General features: G+C 38.1%; 1 protein-coding gene across 4 annotated transcripts in view; it reads right to left on the minus strand.

Annotated features, from left to right (window-relative positions):
* atp8a2 (ATPase phospholipid transporting 8A2) overlaps window positions 1-21,922 on the minus strand; it is a 573,039-nt gene that overhangs the window by 377,628 nt on the left and 173,489 nt on the right. For all 4 annotated transcript variants that reach the window (XM_087988186.1, XM_043691978.2, XM_043691979.2 and 1 more), the window contains 5 exons: window positions 19,906-19,946; window positions 13,947-14,020; window positions 10,757-10,826; window positions 9,888-10,015; window positions 4,977-5,088 (listed from right to left, as the gene is read on the minus strand). In XM_087988186.1, the coding sequence (XP_087844312.1) occupies window positions 4,977-5,088; window positions 9,888-10,015; window positions 10,757-10,826; window positions 13,947-14,020; window positions 19,906-19,946 (425 nt within the window). The remainder of the gene's footprint in view (window positions 1-4,976; window positions 5,089-9,887; window positions 10,016-10,756; window positions 10,827-13,946; window positions 14,021-19,905; window positions 19,947-21,922) is intronic.

Consider the following 21,922-nt stretch of genomic DNA (forward strand, 5'->3'; position numbering starts at 1 on the left):
TATAAGACTCTGGCCAGACTGCATTTGGAATATGGAGAGCAGTTTCTGGTCCTGTACATAAGGAAAGATGTGCTGGTCATGGAGGGGGTCCAGAGGAGTTATACAAAAATGATCCTGTGAATGAAGGGCTTGTCATATGAGGACTCTGGGTCAGTTCTTAATGGAGTTTAGAAGGATAAGGGGGGACCTGATTGAAATGTACAGAAGATTGAGAGGTCTGGATAGAGTGGACGTGGAGAAGATGTTTCTATTAGTAGGAGAGATAAGGGCCTGAAGGCACAGCCTCAGAGTGAAGGGACAGCCCTTTGGAACTGAGATAGGGAGGAATTTCTTCAGCCTGAGGGTGGTGAATCTGTGGGACTCATTGCCGCAGACAGCTGTGGAGGCTATGACATTGAATGCATTTAAGACATGAGATAGATAGGTTCTCGACTATTAAGGGGATCAAGGTGGTGGGGAGAAGGCATGATTGAATTGTGGAGCAGGATTGATGGGCCAAATGGCCTAATTTCTGCTCTTATGTCTTATGGTCCATGAAATGTAAAAGATGGTAGCTGTTGGTCAGATTTGAGAGAAACAAGCTGCTCTCAGGACGCAAGATTTGAAAGAACCAAAACTTTCACTGAAATAATGGACTTGAAAAATTGGTGTGAGGCTAGTTTAAATGCAACGTATTCTTTCTTGAGATGCAGGTACCATAGGTGAGGCCAACATTGGTTGCTTCAAAAACATGGTGTTAAGCTGCCTTCTTGAATTGCTACAGACTATTAGGTATAGGTACACCCCTCTACTGCTGTTATTAAGTGGAGATGCTGGTATTGGACTGGAGTGGACAAAGTTAAAAATCACACAACACCAGGTTATAGTTCAACAGGTTTATTTGGAAGCACTAGCTTTCGGAGCACTGGTCCTTCATCAGGTAAAGCTTGTACTTCCCAATAAACCTGTTGGACTGTAACCTGGTGCTATGTGATTTTTAACTTATAGCTGTTATGAATGCAGCTCTCTGATTTAGTACCAGAAATGTTTAAAAGGACCAAGTCAGAATGTTATGAAATATCCTCAATTTGCCTGGACTATTGCAGCCCCAACAGTCAAGAAACACAATACCATTCAGTACAAAGCAGACTGCTTATTTGACATCATCTTCAATATTCAGTGCCTTCACAGGAGACAAACAGTGGCAATTGTATATACTATCTACAAGATGCACAACAGTAACTCCCATGGCTACTCCAAAAGTACCTTTAAACCTGCAATCTCTACAACCTAAAAGGACAATGGCAGTAAATGCATGGGAACACCACCACCTACCAAGTTCTTCTCCACACATAAGTTGGAACTACATCGCTGTTCACATTGGGAAATCTTGGAACTCTCTCTCTAATAGCACTGTTGGGTGTCTATACCACATGGACAGCAACCATTCCATAAAGCAGCTCACCACCTTCTCAAGGGAAATTACAAATACAGGCCTAACCAGCAACGTCTACATTCTAGAAAAGAATAATTAAAAGTAAAGGACCTGCAAACCTATATGGCAAATGTTGTTTTGTAATGCCTTATGCTGTTCAAATGAACTGCTAAATAATCCAAGATAAGCTGCCCACTAGTAATTCCTTCTGCTATCAAAACGTGAACTATGAGAGGACTTGCGCTCGATGCGATAACTACATTTTTGTTGGGTTCCTGATAATACTCTGGTGCATATAGGGAATTCACTCAATTCATACGTGAGTATTCTCTTACAGAATGCTCCCTCATACCAATCTGATAGAAGTCCTACAAATGTTACAGGACCATGTAAATAAAGCAAAGCTCGTATTAGAATTAAACAAACCCAGATTCCACAGAATTTAAAGATGACCTTAGAATTAATCTCAGCTTTTAAAATATTATGACATCACATCTAAAGATTTAGTTATTTCAACTTTCTCCATTAAATAAATAACAAAATTGCTCGTATTTAATAGACATTGAAATGAAATCTCACATTATTTCTCACTTAATGTCTCATAGAGACTCAAGTGCCACAAGTTGTTTTATTTTCCACCATATGCCTAAATATCTTTGTGCTTTCTGATTTATATTTCATGTTCCATTCTATATAGTGGAACTGGAGTTTCAGCAGGTTAACTGATTCCAAACCATTAAGTGGACAACTCTGTTTGGTTAAATTTTGCACCTTTTACATAAAATTAATTTAAAATTAAAAATTAAAACACAAATAAATTCTATTACATTCCATGTGTATAAAACACCACAGGGTACAGACTATCCAAATTGACCTTTCATCATCTTCTCTTCACTTGAGGGACTGCTTTAAATTTGTGTTGCCCGGGAAGATAGCATTGACATTATTACACAGAATTTGCACACCAACACTATTATTAACTAATAAACTTTGTTCACATGCTGACAGCCTTAGAACTAAAGCATGCAAGGAAACGTTTGTCTGTTGCATGTCCAAGCATATAGGGAAATGGTTTGTAACGTGAATATGCAAATACTTCCTCTTGGACAACCAGCATGATATCTGGCCAGATGTTCCATGAGTGAATAGCACCAGCATTATGGTGGACTCAATTCTTCACCATAGACGTGAGGTATTGTATGGCAAATTCCTGTTAATCAACAGCTTAAAAACAAAATCACAGAATCCGCGACAGATCATGTGGGACCCTTATTAAAAGTTAAAACAAATCTGTATCTTCTTAATCAAAAAGATCAATGGGTATTTGAAGATTTTGAAATCAATGTGTGGCTTGAGCTATGAACATAGAAATTTTGTGGCATAGGAGATTATTCAGCTCAACATACGATTTATGGACCGTAATACAAAATGTACGCAGCAATAAACATGTTCTGTAAATTAAGAGTAGCAATGCATTCTAACCATTGTATATGCAAGGGGTCATAATTGTGCAATCCTCACTATGTAATACTTTATTTTTATTTTGCTTATCACTATGTTATGAATCAATGTTACTTACTTTATTGATACCAACACAACCTAGCACTGCTGCTATGATGATTTTCCAAAAAACTAATTATCTTTCATTTCTATATCCAACATTAATGGTTTAGATGAAGGTACTGAGTGCAATATGTTCAGGTTTCCTAATAATGTAAAGTTTAATGGAAAAGCAGGCTGAGAGCAGGTCACAGTGATAGAATTTTATAATACTGCAAGAGGAACTTCCACTTGATGTAGCACCCGCCCCTCAACTGTTGAAGGCTGCAGGATGGCAATTCTGCCACTTTCCTAACATTCGACTCCCTCCAGAAAATATGCTTTTTGCTGCTGCAGATCTGCTGGTTTCCGTCTGGTCTGACTACTTTCTTTTGGACTGATTCACAGCCCAAGCTGTTCAGCCACTTGACAATCAATCACATCGGTAGGCAGAGCACCTTGGTCACTGATAATTGGTCCCTAGTCCATAAAGCAAGTCATGTCACTTGTAAATAAACCCTCAGCTCCAGTTCATCTGTACATCGCTGGAACCCACAGATACATAAATAGGGATCACAACAGATATCAAATTATTTGCTTTCAAAACATACAGCCACTCTCACGTGCAAATTCCTATTTTTCTAAACAATTCATTTCAGTCCACAGTTTTAAAAATGCACAAAAATAAAAATACATGGCGTATACGGGAAGGTATCCTCATTGGGACTTTGTCTCCATACAGAATGTGTAGTTGTTAATCCTACCAATACAGTCATGGACCGATGTATCTGCAGTAGGCAGATTAGAGAGGATTAGGTCATGTATGTTCTACTCTTATGGCTCTTTCATGACCTGCCATAAACCCAGTCTATTAGCTATGTCCTTTAAGACATAGCAGCTCCATCAGTAGTGTGGCTGCCAATCCAGTCTTAGAGATGGACAATGAAGTTCCTTCTGCCCCCTGGACATTCTCAGTGTTTCCTCCAAGTGGTATTTAATAAGAAAAAGTAGTGATTCATTATTGGGGACAGGCAGGCAGGCAGTGTTATGTGGTCAACAGGAGATTTTCTTGCCCATCTTTGACCTGATGACTTGACACTTCATGTGTTTCAGAGTCAATGCTGAATACTCCCAAGGAATCCCTTCCAACTTTATTTCAATGAGGTGCCATCTCTGCTAGGTCTGTCCCACGACAGAAATGGATATGAGCTGGTGATGTTGTTATCTGTGACACTGCCTCTAAGGTACCATTCCATGTCTATGTCAGGATAATGCTTGGCTAGTCTAGGTATAGCTTTCCCAATTTTGGCACTTATCCCAGAGTAAGGAGGATTTTGTAAGGTTGGCATAGCTGCTTGGCATTCCCAGTCCTGAGATGGATGCCAGGTTGTCCATCTGATTTCATACAACAAAGAAAAAAAACAACAAAAAATGTTTTTTGTTTAGAAACACCTTCCATAACAGTTAAAAGCTGAAGGAATGATACTTCACATTGGTTCATTTTCAGTACCAAGTAAGTTGTTTGGCAGTATTGGAGACTTACTTTGTCATCAATGTGTATTTACATAAGAATGAACATTCCCTACATTTTCCAGGTGAGATTAGTCACTTAGCAGAAACATAATTTCATTTAATACTTTTCAATCCTTGTGCAATGCTTTTGAATGGTCAATTAGATGATGAGCTGCCATTTTTGGGAAGTATTAGAGAGATAACATGTTTCAGACAGTAACCTCCAGATTCTTGGAAGATGTGCACATGCATACAATGGTCAGCATCCCCATTGATTTTACACGAAAAAAATCTCCAACAATTAGATTATGTACTTATCAAAGACCATGCTGTAACAAAATGCAACAATAAATAAGCCAATTTCATATTTTGAAAAATTCTCTTCTGTTCAGTTACAACTGATGTTGAAACAGACTTTTTAAACCAATAAACATTAATGTACTATTCAAAAGTGAATACAGGATGCAATTACATACTTAATGAAATAAAAATAAGAAAGTTAGATATCAACCTGCACAAGTTTAGTGTCATGTCCAGTATAGACCACAAGACCTTGAATCCATTGAGTGTTCCTCAGCTGTGCTCCTCTCAACAGAATTTGATCAGGTCCAACAGGAACAGGACTGCAACAGCATAAAGATAACATTACATATTCAAATCTGAACTCTGCACATTACATGAAACATACAGCTATTTGATTCCAAGTCATAGTTTTAATAATGTGAATTCCAAAGCCACTTAAATCTGTGATTATAAAATGGCAGGAATTTTGAAATACAGTGTTTGAAGACTGCCAATCTATAGAAAAAAATCACTAGCAGTAATTAGAACCTTTTATTATTTCCAGTAATATATTTTAAGTTGCAGGGAGTTATTTGTTTATTCACTCATCATACAAATGAAATAGCCTTTGGAAACTTTACCAAGGGAAAACAAGAACCTCTGTGAAAATTAGCAAAGACTGAACAAAAATTGACCAACTGACCAAGGCTTAGAAAGTGAGTATATTTACAGGTGGCTGGATACCTTAAGCCTTACAATAAAGCAGGAGTGTTGAAGACTTCAGTACAAAGATTTCCCATGAACAAGGAAATGGGTGGAAATTAGGTATTGCTCCATAGTGATCAAATCCCATATGCCCTTTGAAAGGGTTCACTCATCCAAACTTCTGACAGAAGAAGTATACGGTCTTGTAAAAGTAAACTGGGTGAACAAAAAATCAATTTAAATGGTACTTTTAACATAGATAAAGACACCAAGCCCATGGTAAAAACATAATCAGACAAAAATTGGAGGAAGACATAATATGAGTGGTAGTGAGTTTGTTCAAAGAAGGTGATTCTAAGGTGGCAACTCAGTGGTATGATAGTTACTCCTGTATCAATATTGTAGGTTCAAGCATGATTCTAGGACTTTGAAAACAAAATCCTAGTTCAGTGTAGTACTGAAGAAGTACTATACTGTGGAAGGTATCATCTTTAATATTTCTTTCACCTGCATTCACTTGCATTCAACAAAACACGTCATCCTAGGGCTGCAAGTATTCAATTCATAACTTTATAATATAAAACTTTAGGAATTCAAGGGTTAAGTTAAGATAAATGTAAAAACTGGTTAAGAAACAAATAAATTATCGTAAAGACAAGTGTAAAGACAAACCTACATTTAATTAACCTATCTTTAATATACAAGATCAGAGTGGTGATGAAAAAAAAGAAGCTTAAAACAAAGAGTGACTTAGCTCTGGACCTCTTACTGGAAACAAGATAGCGTGAATACAAGGCAAATTGCATATATTAGGAACATAAATGATTCATATTGGTTTCAAAATTGAAGAGTTATGTTGAATGAAGGTGAAATTAATGAGCTTATTTTGTTTGTTGACCCACCTCAAAACAATGCACACTGTCACAGAAGTGGAAGATGGTATGAAGAGGTTCTTTTGTTTAATATTATTGGATGTTTTCTCAAGAAGCGTGCACTTGTAGTTTATTTGGGTAGATTGCATCTCAATGGATTTAGATAGCAAACAGGAGACAATGTTACTCATGCCTGCACTTTCAGCAAAGAATAGATGGGAATCTACAGGGAAAATTCTAAGTGACAGAATTCATCTTCATTTGGAGAGTCAAGGATTAATCAAGGACAGTCAGCCTGACTTTGTCATCAAAAGATAGCTTTTAATAAATCTCACTGAATTTTTCAAGGAGATAACTATCCATGAGGCTAGTGCAGTTGATGTTATCTGGACTGCAGTAAGGCTTTTGACAAGGTCGCTCAGTGTCACTTGGAACACTGGTTAAAAAGCTAAAAGAACCATAGAATCCAAGGCAATTTGGCAAATTGGATCCAAATCTCAAGAAACAGAGGGTGAATTTGAAGAGTGTTTTTGTGATTGGAAGTCTGTGTTCAGTGGCTTAACACAGGGTTACAAAGCCAGGTCCTTTGCTGTTTTTTGTGGACATTAATGGTCTGGACATGAAGGAGGTGATGTGTAAGTTTGCAGAAAACACAGAGGTTGGTAGTGTGATAAATATTGAGGAGGAAAGTCTTCGACTCCAGGAGGCTATATGGCTGAACAGTGGTAAATGGAATTTGATCATGAAAAGTGAAAATTGATGCATTTTAGGAGCACTAACAGGTGAAGGAGCACACATTGAATAGGAGGACTTTTGGAAGTACAGAGGAAATTTGGTGTGCATGTCCATAGATTCTTGAAGGCAGCAAAACAGGTCGATACAGTGGTTAGGATGTATATGGAATACTTACCTTTATTAGCTGAGGCACTGAATATAAGGAGCTTATGATGGAGCTATATATAATGTTGGTTAGGTCACAGATAGAGTACTGTGTGCAGTTCTGATCAACACACGATGTGACTGCACTACAGGGTACAGAAGAGACTCACCAGGATTCACCAGTATTAGTTTTGAAGCTATGAGAAGCCAGTTAGGAATCTGCTGGCAACCAGCTTGTGGGTTAAGACACCCACAGTCACGAAGTATTAAATAAAAGTTGGAGGACTGTTTAACAAAAAAGCTAATGGAAGGATCCCCATAAACCATTACCATGGAGAAAAGCTACAACAGAGGAGAATTAAAGTGAATTCTGGAAGACCACTGCACGCTTTCTGGATTGGCGCCTAAAAGAATGAATCAGCCTTCAAAATTTTTTTTAATTCACTCATGGGATGTGGGTGTTGCTGGCTGGGCTAGCAAATATTTCCCATCATGAGTTGCCCTTGAGAAGGTAGTGATGAGCTGTCTTCTTGAACCAGTGCAGTCCATGTGTGTAGGTAAACGCCATTAGGGAGGGAATTCCAGGATTGTAACCCAATGACACTGAAGGAACAGTATATTTGCAAGTCAGGACGATGAGTTGCTTGTAGGGGAATTTGAAATTGGCAGTGGTGTTCTCATGCATCTGCTGCCTTTGTCCTTCGAGATGGTAATGGTCATGCTGTCTAATGGACCTAAAATGAATTTCTTCTGTGCATCTGGTATATGATACACACTGCTGCTCTCAGCGTGGTGGCAAAGTGAGTACATGCTTGTCAGTGTGGTGACAAGCAAGCAGACTATCAAGCTTCCTGAGTGTTGTTGGAGCTGTAGTAACCCAGGCAAATGCAAAGTATTCCATCACACTCCTGACTTGGCTTTGTAGATGGTGGACAGACTTTGGGGTTCAGGAGGTGAGTAAGTCTTGTAATGTACAAGGGACATCTGGGAGAAGGGATGGGAAGAGAAGTAAAGCAGAACTGAGCTCGGAAAATAAGTAATTATAAACAATGTTAGTAGCACTTGCTCTGTTTAGCTCTTATATACTAGATGTTGTTTTGCATTTGAAACAATAAATCTTATCATCTTCTTCAGTTAATTAAGGATGTTTGGATACCTCTTAAATATTAATAGTTATTAACAGGATTGTAACACCAGCTAATTAATCCATTAACAAATAATGACAAAAAGCAAATAAATTGCTCATTTATCTCATTGCAGTTTAAAGGAACTAGCTGTACACAAACTGGTTGTTGTGCTTTCCCTATGTTTCAATATTGTTCATACTTTAGATTTACTCGATTGGCTTAAAAAGCTCATCACAAAAAATTATTTTTTAGAGGTGAAGAGAGAAACAATACAAAGAGATCTGGGATTTCAAAACTTCAGCACTTAATGGTTGAAAGAATGGCCACCAATTGGTGACAGAGGAAACAGGGAATACGTAAGACCAGAATTGGATAAACAAGAGTTTATCAGTAAGCTATAAGATCTACAGAAGGCAAGAACACGAATGGATTTATAAATATATTAATTACAAATTTAAACTTGAAAACTTTGGAGCACTGGAACGGTTAGTCAGCAAGCACAGATACAAGCAGCAGGACATATGAATGTAGAGAACCAAACTCCATCCAGGATAGCTTTGAAACAGTCCAAATGTGCAAGTTACAAACACTGAAAAGCTTTTGGCTGAGGATGGAGCAGAAACAGGTAACTTTACTGGTGAAAGTTGACACAGTTTTTGATATAGATTAAGTGCAGGATGAGAAACAACAGTCAGGTTCAAGAAGGTTTCTGAGTGTAAGAAGAGTCAGTTCGAACAGGATATGTTAAGCAATGAAAAGGGTGGAATCAGAATTACAGGAATAAAGTTTGTATTAAAGGTCAAAGATAATAGATTTATTCTTCCTAATATTTAACACTAAAATTACAGTTCATGCATGAAATGGGATGACCTAAGGAAATAAGACAAAAGCTTCCTGTTCTTTACTTTGTCTTGTGAAGAATGGCTCAGATTTGAAAGGACAGCATGCAAATTCCCCAATACCATAAATTCTAGCGATAAAATAATAGAAAATGAAAGGCAATGCTTAACGATGTATTCATTAAAATTTGTGGTGCTATGACCAATCAAGAAGAATATAAAATTCCTCTGGGTTAAAAACCCCACCTTCTCCAGAAATCTTAAACATCATCTCTCAGCAGGTTGATTATAAAATCCTCCATTGATGCAAACCTCTTATAGCACACATTGTTGCATAGTTTCCAAAAAATGCAATACAACAAGCCTACTGTATCCAAGTAAATGAAATTTGGAGAAAACAGCACCTTTATAAAACACAAAATGTTCCTTGCGAAGTTAAGAAATTTGATGATTAGTATCTGAGTTCATAGATCAGTTTTTCCTTTTGTTTCTGAAGAGATTTTGAAAACGATGGCTTACATTTCTAATTTAGTTTCCCTCTAGTGTTATAATTATGCTCTTCTAATTATATGTTCATGTGGGGTGAGCTCACTGAAATAATCCTATCCAGAGGTCTGGAGCCTATCCTATATATTGGGGAGGAAGACAACCTACTGAAGTTAGAGAAAGATCATATAAATGAGGGAGAGAATCAAGCATTTTAAAAACTTCAAAATACCCATTGTTCCCAATTTGGAGATTGCCAGTGAAGTCATAGAGATGTCGGTTGGGCCCATCACATTCTAAACTCCCAGCCATTTTCACTAAATCTGCAACGGACAGAATATTAGCCGTTATGGGTAATCCCTAAAAGAAAAGAAGGACAAATGGCATTTAGATAATTCTATTTTCAACAGAAATTCTGCAAACATAGTAAACAATTCTCAAGACAATGACCAAACAAATGAGAAATGCCAAAAGCCAAACTGATTCTATTATCATTTTTACTGTCATTCAGCTGGCATGGCAACATCTATGTTAAATTGTTGGAGTCATGCAAATTAAAGCATTGATCTTCCTCATAAAAATCTCAGAAGCAATATAGGTAATATAACTTCTGACAATGTCATTTAGAGTTATGGATTCTTCATATTGTTGGAAAAACACATTGAGAACATTCCTCCTTTAACCAAAGGTAATCTGACAAGTTTTAGAGCGATCATGAACATCAAATCATTGTCAATGCGGTCTGGTATAAGAAACAAGATGAAATACTGAAGTTTGATAAATCTGTCATTCTGAACAGATGAGATAGAACAGGTGTATACCAAGTTTCAGGCTAATTTTTAAGTTCATCAGAACATAACTCTGTTTCAGCAGAGTGATCTTGTGTTTCATTGCTACTATTAAATCAAACTAAATTTTATGGGTCAGTGACTTCATTACTTCCCAAATCTTCACACCATCTGTTAGAGTGCAGGAACAAAGGAAGAACTACATTCTATTACACACTGGTAATATTAAAAACAACTTTAATGTACTTCTGGTCCCAACGATATTGCTGAAACATTTTCCAGACCCAGCAACCTGGAGTGGAATCCAACTTACCTGTCGTACTTTGAGATTTGTTTCCCCGTCCAGATTGGATGTTTCAATGTAACACATTGCCTGTGGTTCACTAAGAAATAAATCAACAATTCGTGAATGGTCTATAGCAAAAGCACAAAAGTCTTGCACATCGTTGCATTAAAACAAGTATAAACAATAAAAGGGCACTCAATATTAAAACAATGATTCACCAATAAAGGAGAACACATTAAAACAGTCAATGATGGATAATGCAGACCTTCATCCTGGACTTTATCAATTTCTTTTTTCAAACAGAAAATCAGATTGGTTACAGTGAACGTACATGTTTTATCTGAAAAATCATTACTGCAATTAGATTCCCATTTATATTTATTCCCAATTTCCTTTCTGCTCCTATCCAAGATTGTAACCAAAATCATTTTTCCAACTGTTTGGCCACAATGCTCACCAACCCTCCCATATTTTGCCCCTGTTGTTCTGACGACATGGACTCTTGCTGGGCAATGCTTGCAGTCTTTCAATTGCTCAGCACAGAGGCCTGACACATCTTTCCTGTGCAAGTCTGAACAAATTACAGGAAACATCGCAGTTGAATTAGGCTGTATTTGCACCATTTATGAACAGTGTGTAAATACGAGCTGATCTTTGTCTTCCTGTGCTGGGGAAGAATTATGCCCTATGTCCCAGGTTTTGTTCTGCATAAGATCAGACCAACTAGCATAGAGCAGGAACTGAACTCAATATCTTCTGGGCTTTAGTGCATAGCAAATACATCCTGAAACTAACTCAGATTTAGGATTTTATTTATTATATCAGTATTCGTTTCGATTGGGATTAGTACATTTCTGGTGCCATCTCATTTTGGATATTTATTGATATGGAAATTTATTAATAATGATAATCCGATGTAATTAGTAAATAAAATATTTTAAATTAAGGAAAATAATTAAATTTACATTTCAAAAATAGATCAACTTTATTTGACAGCAAAGTTCTCAAGGGTAAACAGTTTGTTGTCACATTAAAAACAAGTACTTCTGTTTTCAAACTGCAATATCATCTCACCATCTTTTAAGTAGCTATGGGGGAAATTTTCCTTTCATTATTTATTAACAAAAGCATTTTCAGACCGTAACGACCTAAGTACTTTTCTGACAATTTTATGGAGGAAAGTAATGGTTTTATTTCTAGAAGGTTTTCTGATCTGAAGGTTGGTCCAAAGTGAGTCCATCAAAACAACTTCAACAACTCTGAATCAGGTCTAAATTACCTAAAATGCTCCAAGATATACCATAATTTGGTCAATTAAATATACACTGTCATTTTCTGTGGTAGGTTTTTTTTCAGTGTGACCCAGTTAGTCTGAAAACTAAGAAAGTGTGTTGTGAGGGAGATGGCTCGGAAAGAAGTCAACACTTTAAGTATTGTGGATCTATATTCTTAGTTCAAATAAACGTGTACCAGGTGACTTTATCAAGCAAATTACCATCAGTGCCTCATCAGGGTAACCCAAATAGTATTCAGGAGGGTTATGAGGAGACAGGTAACATGCACAAGGAAAATTTAGGGGTATTAATTTTTATTTTGCATAAATTATGCTTGTCAGGCATTGAGTTATACAGATGCGATGGTAACTCTAATGAACTCATCTCATCATTTGGTGACAAACAAAGACACCGCATTGACTAAATGCTGCATGGTATTAAATCAATACATCAAATCTTGGCTGTTAATCAATATTACAACTGGGCAAGAATGTAAAGGTAGCACTTTGACCTTTAACAAAAAGAAAATTTTATACGTATAACCATTAGAGTAAGTTGAATAAGAGGGACTTATGTAGAGGCTTAACTTTTACAATTTCCAAAATTTGCATCAGAATCCAGCTAAAACCTTTGAGATAAAATTATCATAGATCGCAATGTATATGCTGGCCTTTGCAGAAATCCATGCGAAATCAGAGGGGTGTACTTACTGTTTTTAAATCTCGAAGTGCTATGTCACAACTGATACTCCCAGTACTAAAACACCTGTAGCAATTTTGACCCATTTTGACCACCACATTAAATTGCTTGTTTTCTTGATTGCTCAATTTACATGTGGAGCCCATTAAGGGCAATGCAATAAAACCAAAGATGATGGAGAGGTTGGGAGACAGCTAAATCAAAATGGAGTTGAAAGGGGAGAAAAGCATTCTACTTACTGCAGTGCTCAGGTTTTAAAAGCATTGACAGTATTGGTAGATGCCACATGCCCCCTCTCCAATGATACTTGGACACTAACATAGCCAGAGAAGAGGGGCAGACAAATTGACAACTATGATCCTCTCCTCTGGCTGTTATCTGGGTGTGTTCATTGCTAAATTGGTCAAGGCCAGAAGCCATATGAGGAGGTTGCCTGACTTGCCCGAAACCCCTCTGCACCTGATGCCCAAAAGTCAGGAATGTAGGGCTGAAATGCAACCAAAATCAAAACAAAAGATTTTTCAGATAACTGAAAAGGATGAGGGGTATAGTGTTTTACCCTCTTGTTCACTTCCTCATCGTCTGCTGCAGCTCCAGTCTAGCAGCAATGTCCTTTAGGATTTGAACAGCTCAGTCAGTGGTGGTGCTGCCAAGCTACTCTTTATGAAGAACATTGATGGCCCCCACCCAAAGAATATTCTGTGCCCTTATTACCCTCAGTGACTCCTTCAAATGCTGTTGGAGGTGAAGTTGGAGTGTACAGGAAGTTTTCTTAGCCATATTTGATTTGATGCCAAGAGAACTCACAAGGCCCAGAATCAATGTTGAAGACTCCCAAAGCAACTTCTTCCCAACGGACTGCTCACTGTGCAGGTACCTCAGCTGGGTACCTCCTGGCAGAAGCTGCTATCCTTTCATATGAAGTTATCAAAAATTGTTCGAAGAAGTCAATAACATTAACTGGAGGATCGCAGACAATTGCACCAAAGTTTGTTTTTAAAAGGTGCACTCCCTGAATACATTTAAAGTGGGAGACTTGTTTGAACTTATTCAAAGTTATTTTTCTAATCCTCAAAATAACTCAATTCAAATGGCATCAGGTCAGTTAATTCTGTTCAGAAATACAAACATATAAAAATTTTACAATACATACGGAAGCTAAAACTGCAGCATTCAAAATAATTACAGTCACTTTGAAAGCATACTTCAGAGTTAACAGCAATGAACCTCATATAGTGCCTGACCTGGTGGAGATAATAATCATATCAGCTGGGAGACGCTGTCCATTGGTCACCATCACAATGTCCCCCACTGCCACCTACAAAAACATGATGAACATTAGGATATGGAAATATAGAAAGTAGCAACAAATAAAACAAAATGTTCGCATTGAAAACGTCTTACTACATTGTCAAAGATTCAGAACGTGGGCATACTATCAATTTTGCCAACCTTTTGTTTTGTCTTCATCTAGCTCATGAAAAGAGCCTTAATGTGGCTTTGCTGCAATTCCTCACTTCCCAAAACAAATATCAATTCAAATTTTGAACAACAGTTTTGAGAGGTATTAATATTTAATGCCATTCATGTTCTAAAATCAAACTGAAGTTTTTTCATAAGAATTGATAGATAGTGAAGAACGCACAGTTTGTGTTCTAAGAACACTACGACACTGTTAGCTTTTTTAAAAAAAATTGTTGATGAAATGTGGGCATCATTGTGTAGCCCAGCACTCATTGTCCAACCTAACACCCTTGAGAAGTTGGAGGTGAACTTGCTTCTTCAACTGCTGTAGATTTGGGGTATAGATAGATGGACAGTGTTTTTAGGATGGGAGTTCCACCACTTAACCCTGTGACAGTGAAGGGTGATATAGTTCCAACTCAGGATGGTGTATGGCTTGAAAAGGTCAACATTGCACTAATGGCACAGTCAGTGTGAGGCAACCTTCATCTGAGCAAGCAGAAGCCGAGTGAGTAGATCTGGAAATTTGGTTCAGAGTGGTGCGAAGTAAACTGTGTGATTATCTCATGTCTATTTATTACACATAAGTATGAGATAATCACACAGCTTGCTTCACACATTTGATGTTATTTATTGTAAGTTTGGGTTTCTGTTTCTTTGTGTTAGTAACTGGTGCATTTTCTGTGTGTCTGAAGTTAATAATTAACTTCTTTGTATTTCTATAGCCATGGTGATTTCTTTTAAAACAGCTTTGAGTTCTGATTTTATAGTGAAAGGTTTTGTATGTACCTTAATGGATTTTCTTTTTTGTAGATTATTTTCCTTCCTGTGTTGCAAAACAATGGAGCCTCAAGATTTGTTACAGACTTCTGGAACTTTTATTTAAGATTGAGGGGAACACCCAAAATTTAGAGAGGAAAATGTTTTTACTTTGAGTGCAGCAGGTCTGTGAAGTCCTTGAAATGGGATGGGTATATTGTCCCAAGTTCCTGAGAAGCAAAGGACATATTGTTATGACACGCAGACAGACAGCTGAATCACATCAGCCTTTCTATTCCTGTATTCTTGACAAATGGTTCCCAAATAGGCTTTGAATGACCAATGGGAGGAGAAAGTGAGGTCTGCAGATGCTGGAGATCAGAGCTGAAAATGTGTTGCTGGAACAATGCAGCAGGTCAGGCAGCATCCAGGGAACAGGAGAATCAACGTTTCAGGCATAAGCCCACCAATCCCAGACTTCATGAATAATTAATTGAATGAAATATTAATTCCAGACACCAGTTTGTATTTCAAACAAAATTAATTTTCAAAGAAACACAGAAAATTTAAATAAGGTAGTCTGATTAGCATCTATGCTTTAAACCCACAACATTTGTTTGTATTTTGTGTAAATGAGGGTTGCAAAGACAAGCAAACACAATTAAGAGATAAAATAAAAAATTACTTAATGGCTTTCATAATGCATTGTTTCACAGGCATAGATGTGGACTCCTTGTTTACTTTTCTGTCACCACCAATTAGGGCTACCTTCTCGGTTCACTCAGGTGAAAATAGTAATATTTCTGACTCAACTTTCTTCCATGTTTCCGATGAGTAGAGAGATTGGGCAGGGAACTTTCAAATCTTCATGCTGTATTGTCTCCAGCCAAACTTTTTTCCTCTACAAGATACAGTTCAAATAAACTCCAGCTCTGGTTCTGCCCCGAGAGACCGACTGTCCTTTCCCGAGGCCTCAATTGCTATGCAAACTCTGCCATCTAAGATTAGGGGTAATTTATGAGCTTAGATAGGTGACTGGCTGATGGACAAAAGTTGGGATAACTTTTTTTTCTGGATGGCAAGAAGTAGCTAGCATGGTGCCACAGAGTTCAGACCTTGGGCCAAGCTATTTACAATTTACATTAACAACTTGGATACAGAGATAGAAGGCTCTATAGCCAAATTTGCAGATGACACAAAAATAGGTGGGCAGTAAACTGCAATGAAGAAATCAGAACCTTATGAATAGATCGATTAGGAGACTGGGTCAAAATGTGGTAGATGGAGTTTAATGTGAATAAGTAAGAGGTCATGCATTTGGTTGGGAAAATGGGAAGGTCACCTATTATCAAAATGGGGAGCCACCCCAGGGTGCTACAATACCAAAGGATCTGGGTGTCCTTGTTCATGAATCACACAAAACTAGCATGCAGGTACAGCAGATAATAAAGCAAATGAAATGTTGGCTTTGAGAGCTAAAGAAAGAGAATATAAAGGTAAGGAAGTATTGTTGCAACTATACAAGGCATTGGTGAGACCACACCTGGAGTATTGTGCAAAGCTTTGGTCCCCTTATTTGAAGAAAGATGTAATGGCATTGGAGGCAGTTCAGAGGAGGTTCACTAGATTGATCCCAGAGATGAGGGGTTTGTTGTATGAAGACAGATGACAGCTTAAGCCTATTCTGTCTGAAATTTAGAAGAATGAGGGGAGATCAAATTGAGATATTCAAGATGATACAGGTATGGATAAAACAGACGTGGAGCAGATGCTTCCTTTTGTGGGACATTTTAGGACAAGAGGTCATAGTCTTAGGATAAGGAGAACAAATTTAAAACAGATTTGAGGAGAAACTACTTCACCAAAAGGGTTGTGATTCTGTGGAATTTGCTACCCCAAAGTGCGGTGGATGCTGGGACAGTGAGTTAATTAAAGGAATAGTTAGACAGATTTTTTATTAGTAATGAGTTGAAGGTTTATGGGGAAACAGCAGAAATTTGGGTGTGAAGAGCATACCAGCCATGATTGAATGGCAGAGCATACCTGATGGGCCAAAAGATCTAATTCTACTCCTATATCTTATGAACATGAATTTGCTTGAACATAGGATCTCTTCCAGACTTGCTGGAACCAATTCGCGGGTACTGACCTCATTAAATAGATAGTAGAAGTTGGCTATTAAACACAATGCTCTTCCGAGGGTCACTGTGTCTGTAGGAACATTTTTTGATCAAGGCTCAGCTTGCATTAACTTCCAGGCCTGACCTCACAAACAAACAACAATTTGTTTGACCTACTTTCTTTTAACCACAATTTGTTTTACAAAGTCCTTAAGTCATCTTTAGCTACAAACCAAAATTGACAAAAGAATTAAAAGAAAAATAATGAAAAATCGGAAAGGGTTCTAAAAATATAGTCAATCACTTTAGATTGATGGGTTAGTGTTGCTTTCTGATCAGAAACCTAGGGTCAGGGAGGCAAAACTAAAGGACGTAGGTCTAAGGTGAGAGTGGAAATATTTAAAAAGAATCTGAAGAGTAACCTGTTTACGCAAAGGATGGTGTGTGTATTAAACAAGCTGCTAGAGGTTGTACTGGAGGAAGGTACAATTACAATATTTAAAAGGCATCAAGATGGGCTTATGAATAGGAAGGGTTTAGAGGGATATGGGCCAAACGCTGGCAAATGAGTCCAGGTCAGATTGGGATGTCTGGTTGGCGTGGATGGTTTGAACCAAAAGGTCTGTTCCGTGCTGTATGATTCTATAAGCGTTGGGATAAAACTCTTAGGTGTTACTTAAAGCTGACTACTTTGAAGGTCAGGAGTATGATAGATCCAAGAAGAAGCTATCTGAGTTTCAATCAAAAGTTGAAGTCACAAGTGACTCAAAGTTACAGAGTTATGAGATACTTTGGTGTGACTACGAGCAGTGTTATCATCCCTTTGGTAATCAAGAATCTAGCTACTTCTGCTCTAAAAGTATTTAAAAGCATTGACTGCCTTTTTGTTTTATTCATTTGTGAGATTATAGATGTCGCTGGCTGGCCAGCATTTATTGCCTGTTCCTAGTTGCCTTTCTCAAATTGCAGTTCCAACAATTCATACAGTACATTTCCTAGTAATTGTGATTCTCTTCAATTCTTTTCTCCTTCCCTTTCAATTCCTGGTTTACACCTATTTATGGGATGCTACTTGTATCCTCTCTGCTGAGACCGACTCAAAATATCTGCTCAATTCATCTCCTATCTCTTTATTCTCCACTAATAATATCCCAGACTCTCTTTCTAGAGAACAACACTTACTTTGTTCATCTTTTCTAATTACCTGAAGAAACCTTTTCGATCTATTTTTATATTCTTGGCTAACTTTCTGTCATACTAATTTTTCCATGCTTACTAATCTTTCAGTTTTTATTTGCTGGTTTTTATATTCTGCCCAATATTTTGGCCTGCAACCAATCCTTGCAGAATTGTATGATTTCTCTTTTAGTTTGATACCATCTTTGACTTTTCCAGTTAATCACAGATGATGGTTCCGTCCCGTAGAATTTTTTGTATTTGTTGGAATGTAGCTATTCTATGATGTATGGAATATCCCCTCAAATCTTCGGTATTGACCTATCCCTTAATCTTAATTGCAAATTCACTTTGCTAACTCTCCATTTCACACCCTCACAAATGCCCTTGTTTACATTCAAAAATAGTAGCTTTGGACTCACACTTCTCTCCCTTGAACTGTGTGTAAAATCCATAGTGAAAGTGTCCTGCTGAACAGCAACTATGACATTCACTAATTATTTGGATGAGAAAGCCAACTCTTAAAATAAACAAAGTGACTGAGAATTGTTAAAAATCACACAACACCAGGTTATAGTCCAACACATTTAATTGGAAGCACTAGCTTTAGGAGCGCTGCTCCTTCATAAGGCACAACGACCTGATGAAGGAGCAGCGCTCCGAAAGCTAGTGCTTCCAATTAAACCTGTTGGACTATAACCTGGTGTTGTGTGATTTTTAACTTTGTATACCCCAGTCCAACACTGGTATCTCCAAATCATGACTGAGAATTGTGTGACCTTTATCCTCTTTTGTTTTGGGAAGCAGGGAGGGATTATCAGACACACGAAACTGTTAACAGTCTGATAGTAAAATGCTTGGATAAGAACCAGGTCATATTCGCGAAAACAAGTAGCTCACATTTACTTCCAATTGATTGAAATGCTTGTCCTCATAATTCAAATGTGTTTATTTTAAGCTTTGTGAGCTTTAGGAAGTCAAATAGAGTAATGGAAACAAAGCATCTGGACAACAAGTCAATAATTCATCATTGCCACACACTTAAATAAAAGGCATGAAAATGGTGAAGTACAAGTGTTTCTGATCAGCCATCTATTTTACCTCGAGGCTCCAGTCAGCAGCCACTCTGTTCAGCCTAATATTCACTGTAGATAACAGAGGAAACTTATAAAGTGCATACAATGCTTGTTTCGAATGTTGAAAAATGAAAAGCAATTGGAAGATGATTCAACTCCATCAAGGAGACGAAAACATCCACTTTATTAAAGTATCAACTTTTAAAAATACCTTTAAGATGGAAACCTCATCCCACTACACTCAACCAAGTTCAACAATCCTGTGGTTGAAGCATCAGTCAGTTTTTAAAAAGTTCAATTAAAAACACTCATCCTAATTTTTAGCGCTGATATTGCAGTGTTCACATCTATAATGAATTTCCTATTGTATCTATGAACAAGATGTACAACTTTCTGAAGCGTGGCTCTACTCCCTCACAACGCAAAGATTCCAACATATTAAATACAGTTGGAGGTACTCCAAAATGCAACTCATTAGTTATTTAATTCCAAGTTCTAAACGTTTAATGTAAAAAAAAATCCAGGTTGACTTGATTTTATGAGGTTGCCCTATTTATTGGTTTTTGTGACAACCTCAAATTGTAATGTTGTACACATGTATCACATACCTCTTTCCAAATAATGGTCTTCCACTTGCCATTTCTTAAAACTGTAAAATAAAGCAAAAACATTTCTAGATGATGAAGTGGAATAGGAAACTTAGAACTCTGCATTTTACCTTATCTTGTCTTGTCTTGGACGTAGGTTTGCTCACTGAACTGAAAGGTTCATTTCCAGACGTTTCGTTACCTTACTAGGGCGGCAAGGTGGCTCAGTGGTTAGCACTGCAGCCTCACAGCACCAGGGCCCCAGGTTCGATTCCAGCCTTAGGCGACTGTCTGTGTGGAGTTTGCACTTTCTCCCTGTGTCTGCGTGGGTTTCCTCCGGGTGTTCTGGTTTCCTCCCACAGTCCAAAAATGTGCAGGTCAGGTGAACTGGCCATGCTAAATTGCCTGTAGTGTTAGGTGCATTAGTCAGAGGGAAATGGGTCTGGGTGGGTTACTCTTCGGAGGGTCGGTGTGGACTTGTTGGGCCGAAGGGCTTGTTTCCGCACTGGGGAATCTAATCTAATAGTTAACATCTTCAGTGGACCTCAGGCGAAGCAATGCTGAAAATTCCTGCTTTCTATTTATATGTCTGGGTTTCTTTGGGTTGGTGATGTCATTTCCTGTGGTGAAGTCTCTTCCTGTTCCTTTTCTCAGGGGATGGTAGATGGGGTCTAACTCGATGTGTTTGTTGATAGAGTTCCAGTTGGAATGCCATGCTTCAAGGAATTCTCGTGTGTGTCTTTGTTTGCAGTGTCCTAGGATGGATTGTCCCAGTCGAAGTGATGTCCTTCCGCATCCGTATGTGAGGATACTAGTGAGAGAGGGTCATGTCTTTTTGTGGCTCGTTGGTGTTCATATATCCTGGTGGCTAGTTTTCTGTCTATTTGTCCAATGTAGTGTTTGTTACAGTCCTTGCACGGTATTTTGTAAATGACGTTAGTTTTGCTCATTGTCTGTATAAGGTCTTTCAAGTTCATTAGCTGCTGTTTTAGTGTCTTGGTGGGTTTGTGGGCTACCATGTTGCCAAGGGGTCTGAGTAGTCGGGCAGTCATTTCCGAGAAGTTTTTGATGTAGGGGAGAGTGGCTAGAGTTTCTGGGTGTGTTATGTCTGATTGTTTGGGTTTGTTTAACATCGAGTTAGACCCCATCTACCACCCCCTGAGAAAAGGAACAAGAAGTGACTTCACCACAGGAATTAACATCACCACGGGAAATTACATCACCAACACAAAGAAACCCAAACATATAAATAGAAAGCAGGAATTTTCAGCATTGCTTCGCATGAGGTCCACTGAAAATGTTACCAAGTAAGGTAATGAAATGTCTGGAAATGAACCTTTCAGCTTAGCGAGCAAACCTACATCCAAAACCTCAACCTGAGCTACAAGTCTTCTCAAAATTTGCTAAGACCATATCTTGTTATTAAATATTCGCATGTTGTTACCAGTTGGGCTGTTTCCCCACTAATCCATATTTTAACAACCACCCACAACATTAATAAAAATGTAATATTTTTAAAAACAAATTCAGAGTCATAGAGATGTACAGCACGGAAACAGACCCTTTGGTCCAATTCGTCCATGTCAATCAGATATCCCAACTCAATCTAGTCCCATCTGCCAGCACCCGGCCCATATCCCTCCAAACCCTTCCTCTTCATCTCCCCATCCAAATGCCTCTTAAATGTTGCAATTGTACTCGCCTCCACCACTTCCTCTGGCAGCTCATTCTATACACGTACCACCCTCTGCATGAAAATGTTGCCCCTTAGGTCTCTTTTATATCTTTCCCTTCTCACCCTAAACCTATGCCCTCTAGTTCTGGACTCCCCGACCCCAGGGAAGAGACTTTGCCTATTTATTCTATCCATGCCCCTCACGATTTTGTAAACCTCTATAAGGTCATCCCTCAGCCTCTGATGCTCCAGGGAAAATAGCCCTAGCATTTTCAACCTCTCCCTATAGCTCAGATCCTCCAACCCTGGCAGCATCTTTGTAAATCTTTTCTGAACCCTTTCAAGTTTTACAATATCTTTCCG

Source organism: Chiloscyllium plagiosum, unplaced genomic scaffold (assembly GCF_037043375.1).
Source record: "Chiloscyllium plagiosum isolate Xiang-an unplaced genomic scaffold, Cpla_swu_hap1 HiC_scaffold_6, whole genome shotgun sequence".
NCBI lineage: Eukaryota > Metazoa > Chordata > Chondrichthyes > Orectolobiformes > Hemiscylliidae > Chiloscyllium > Chiloscyllium plagiosum.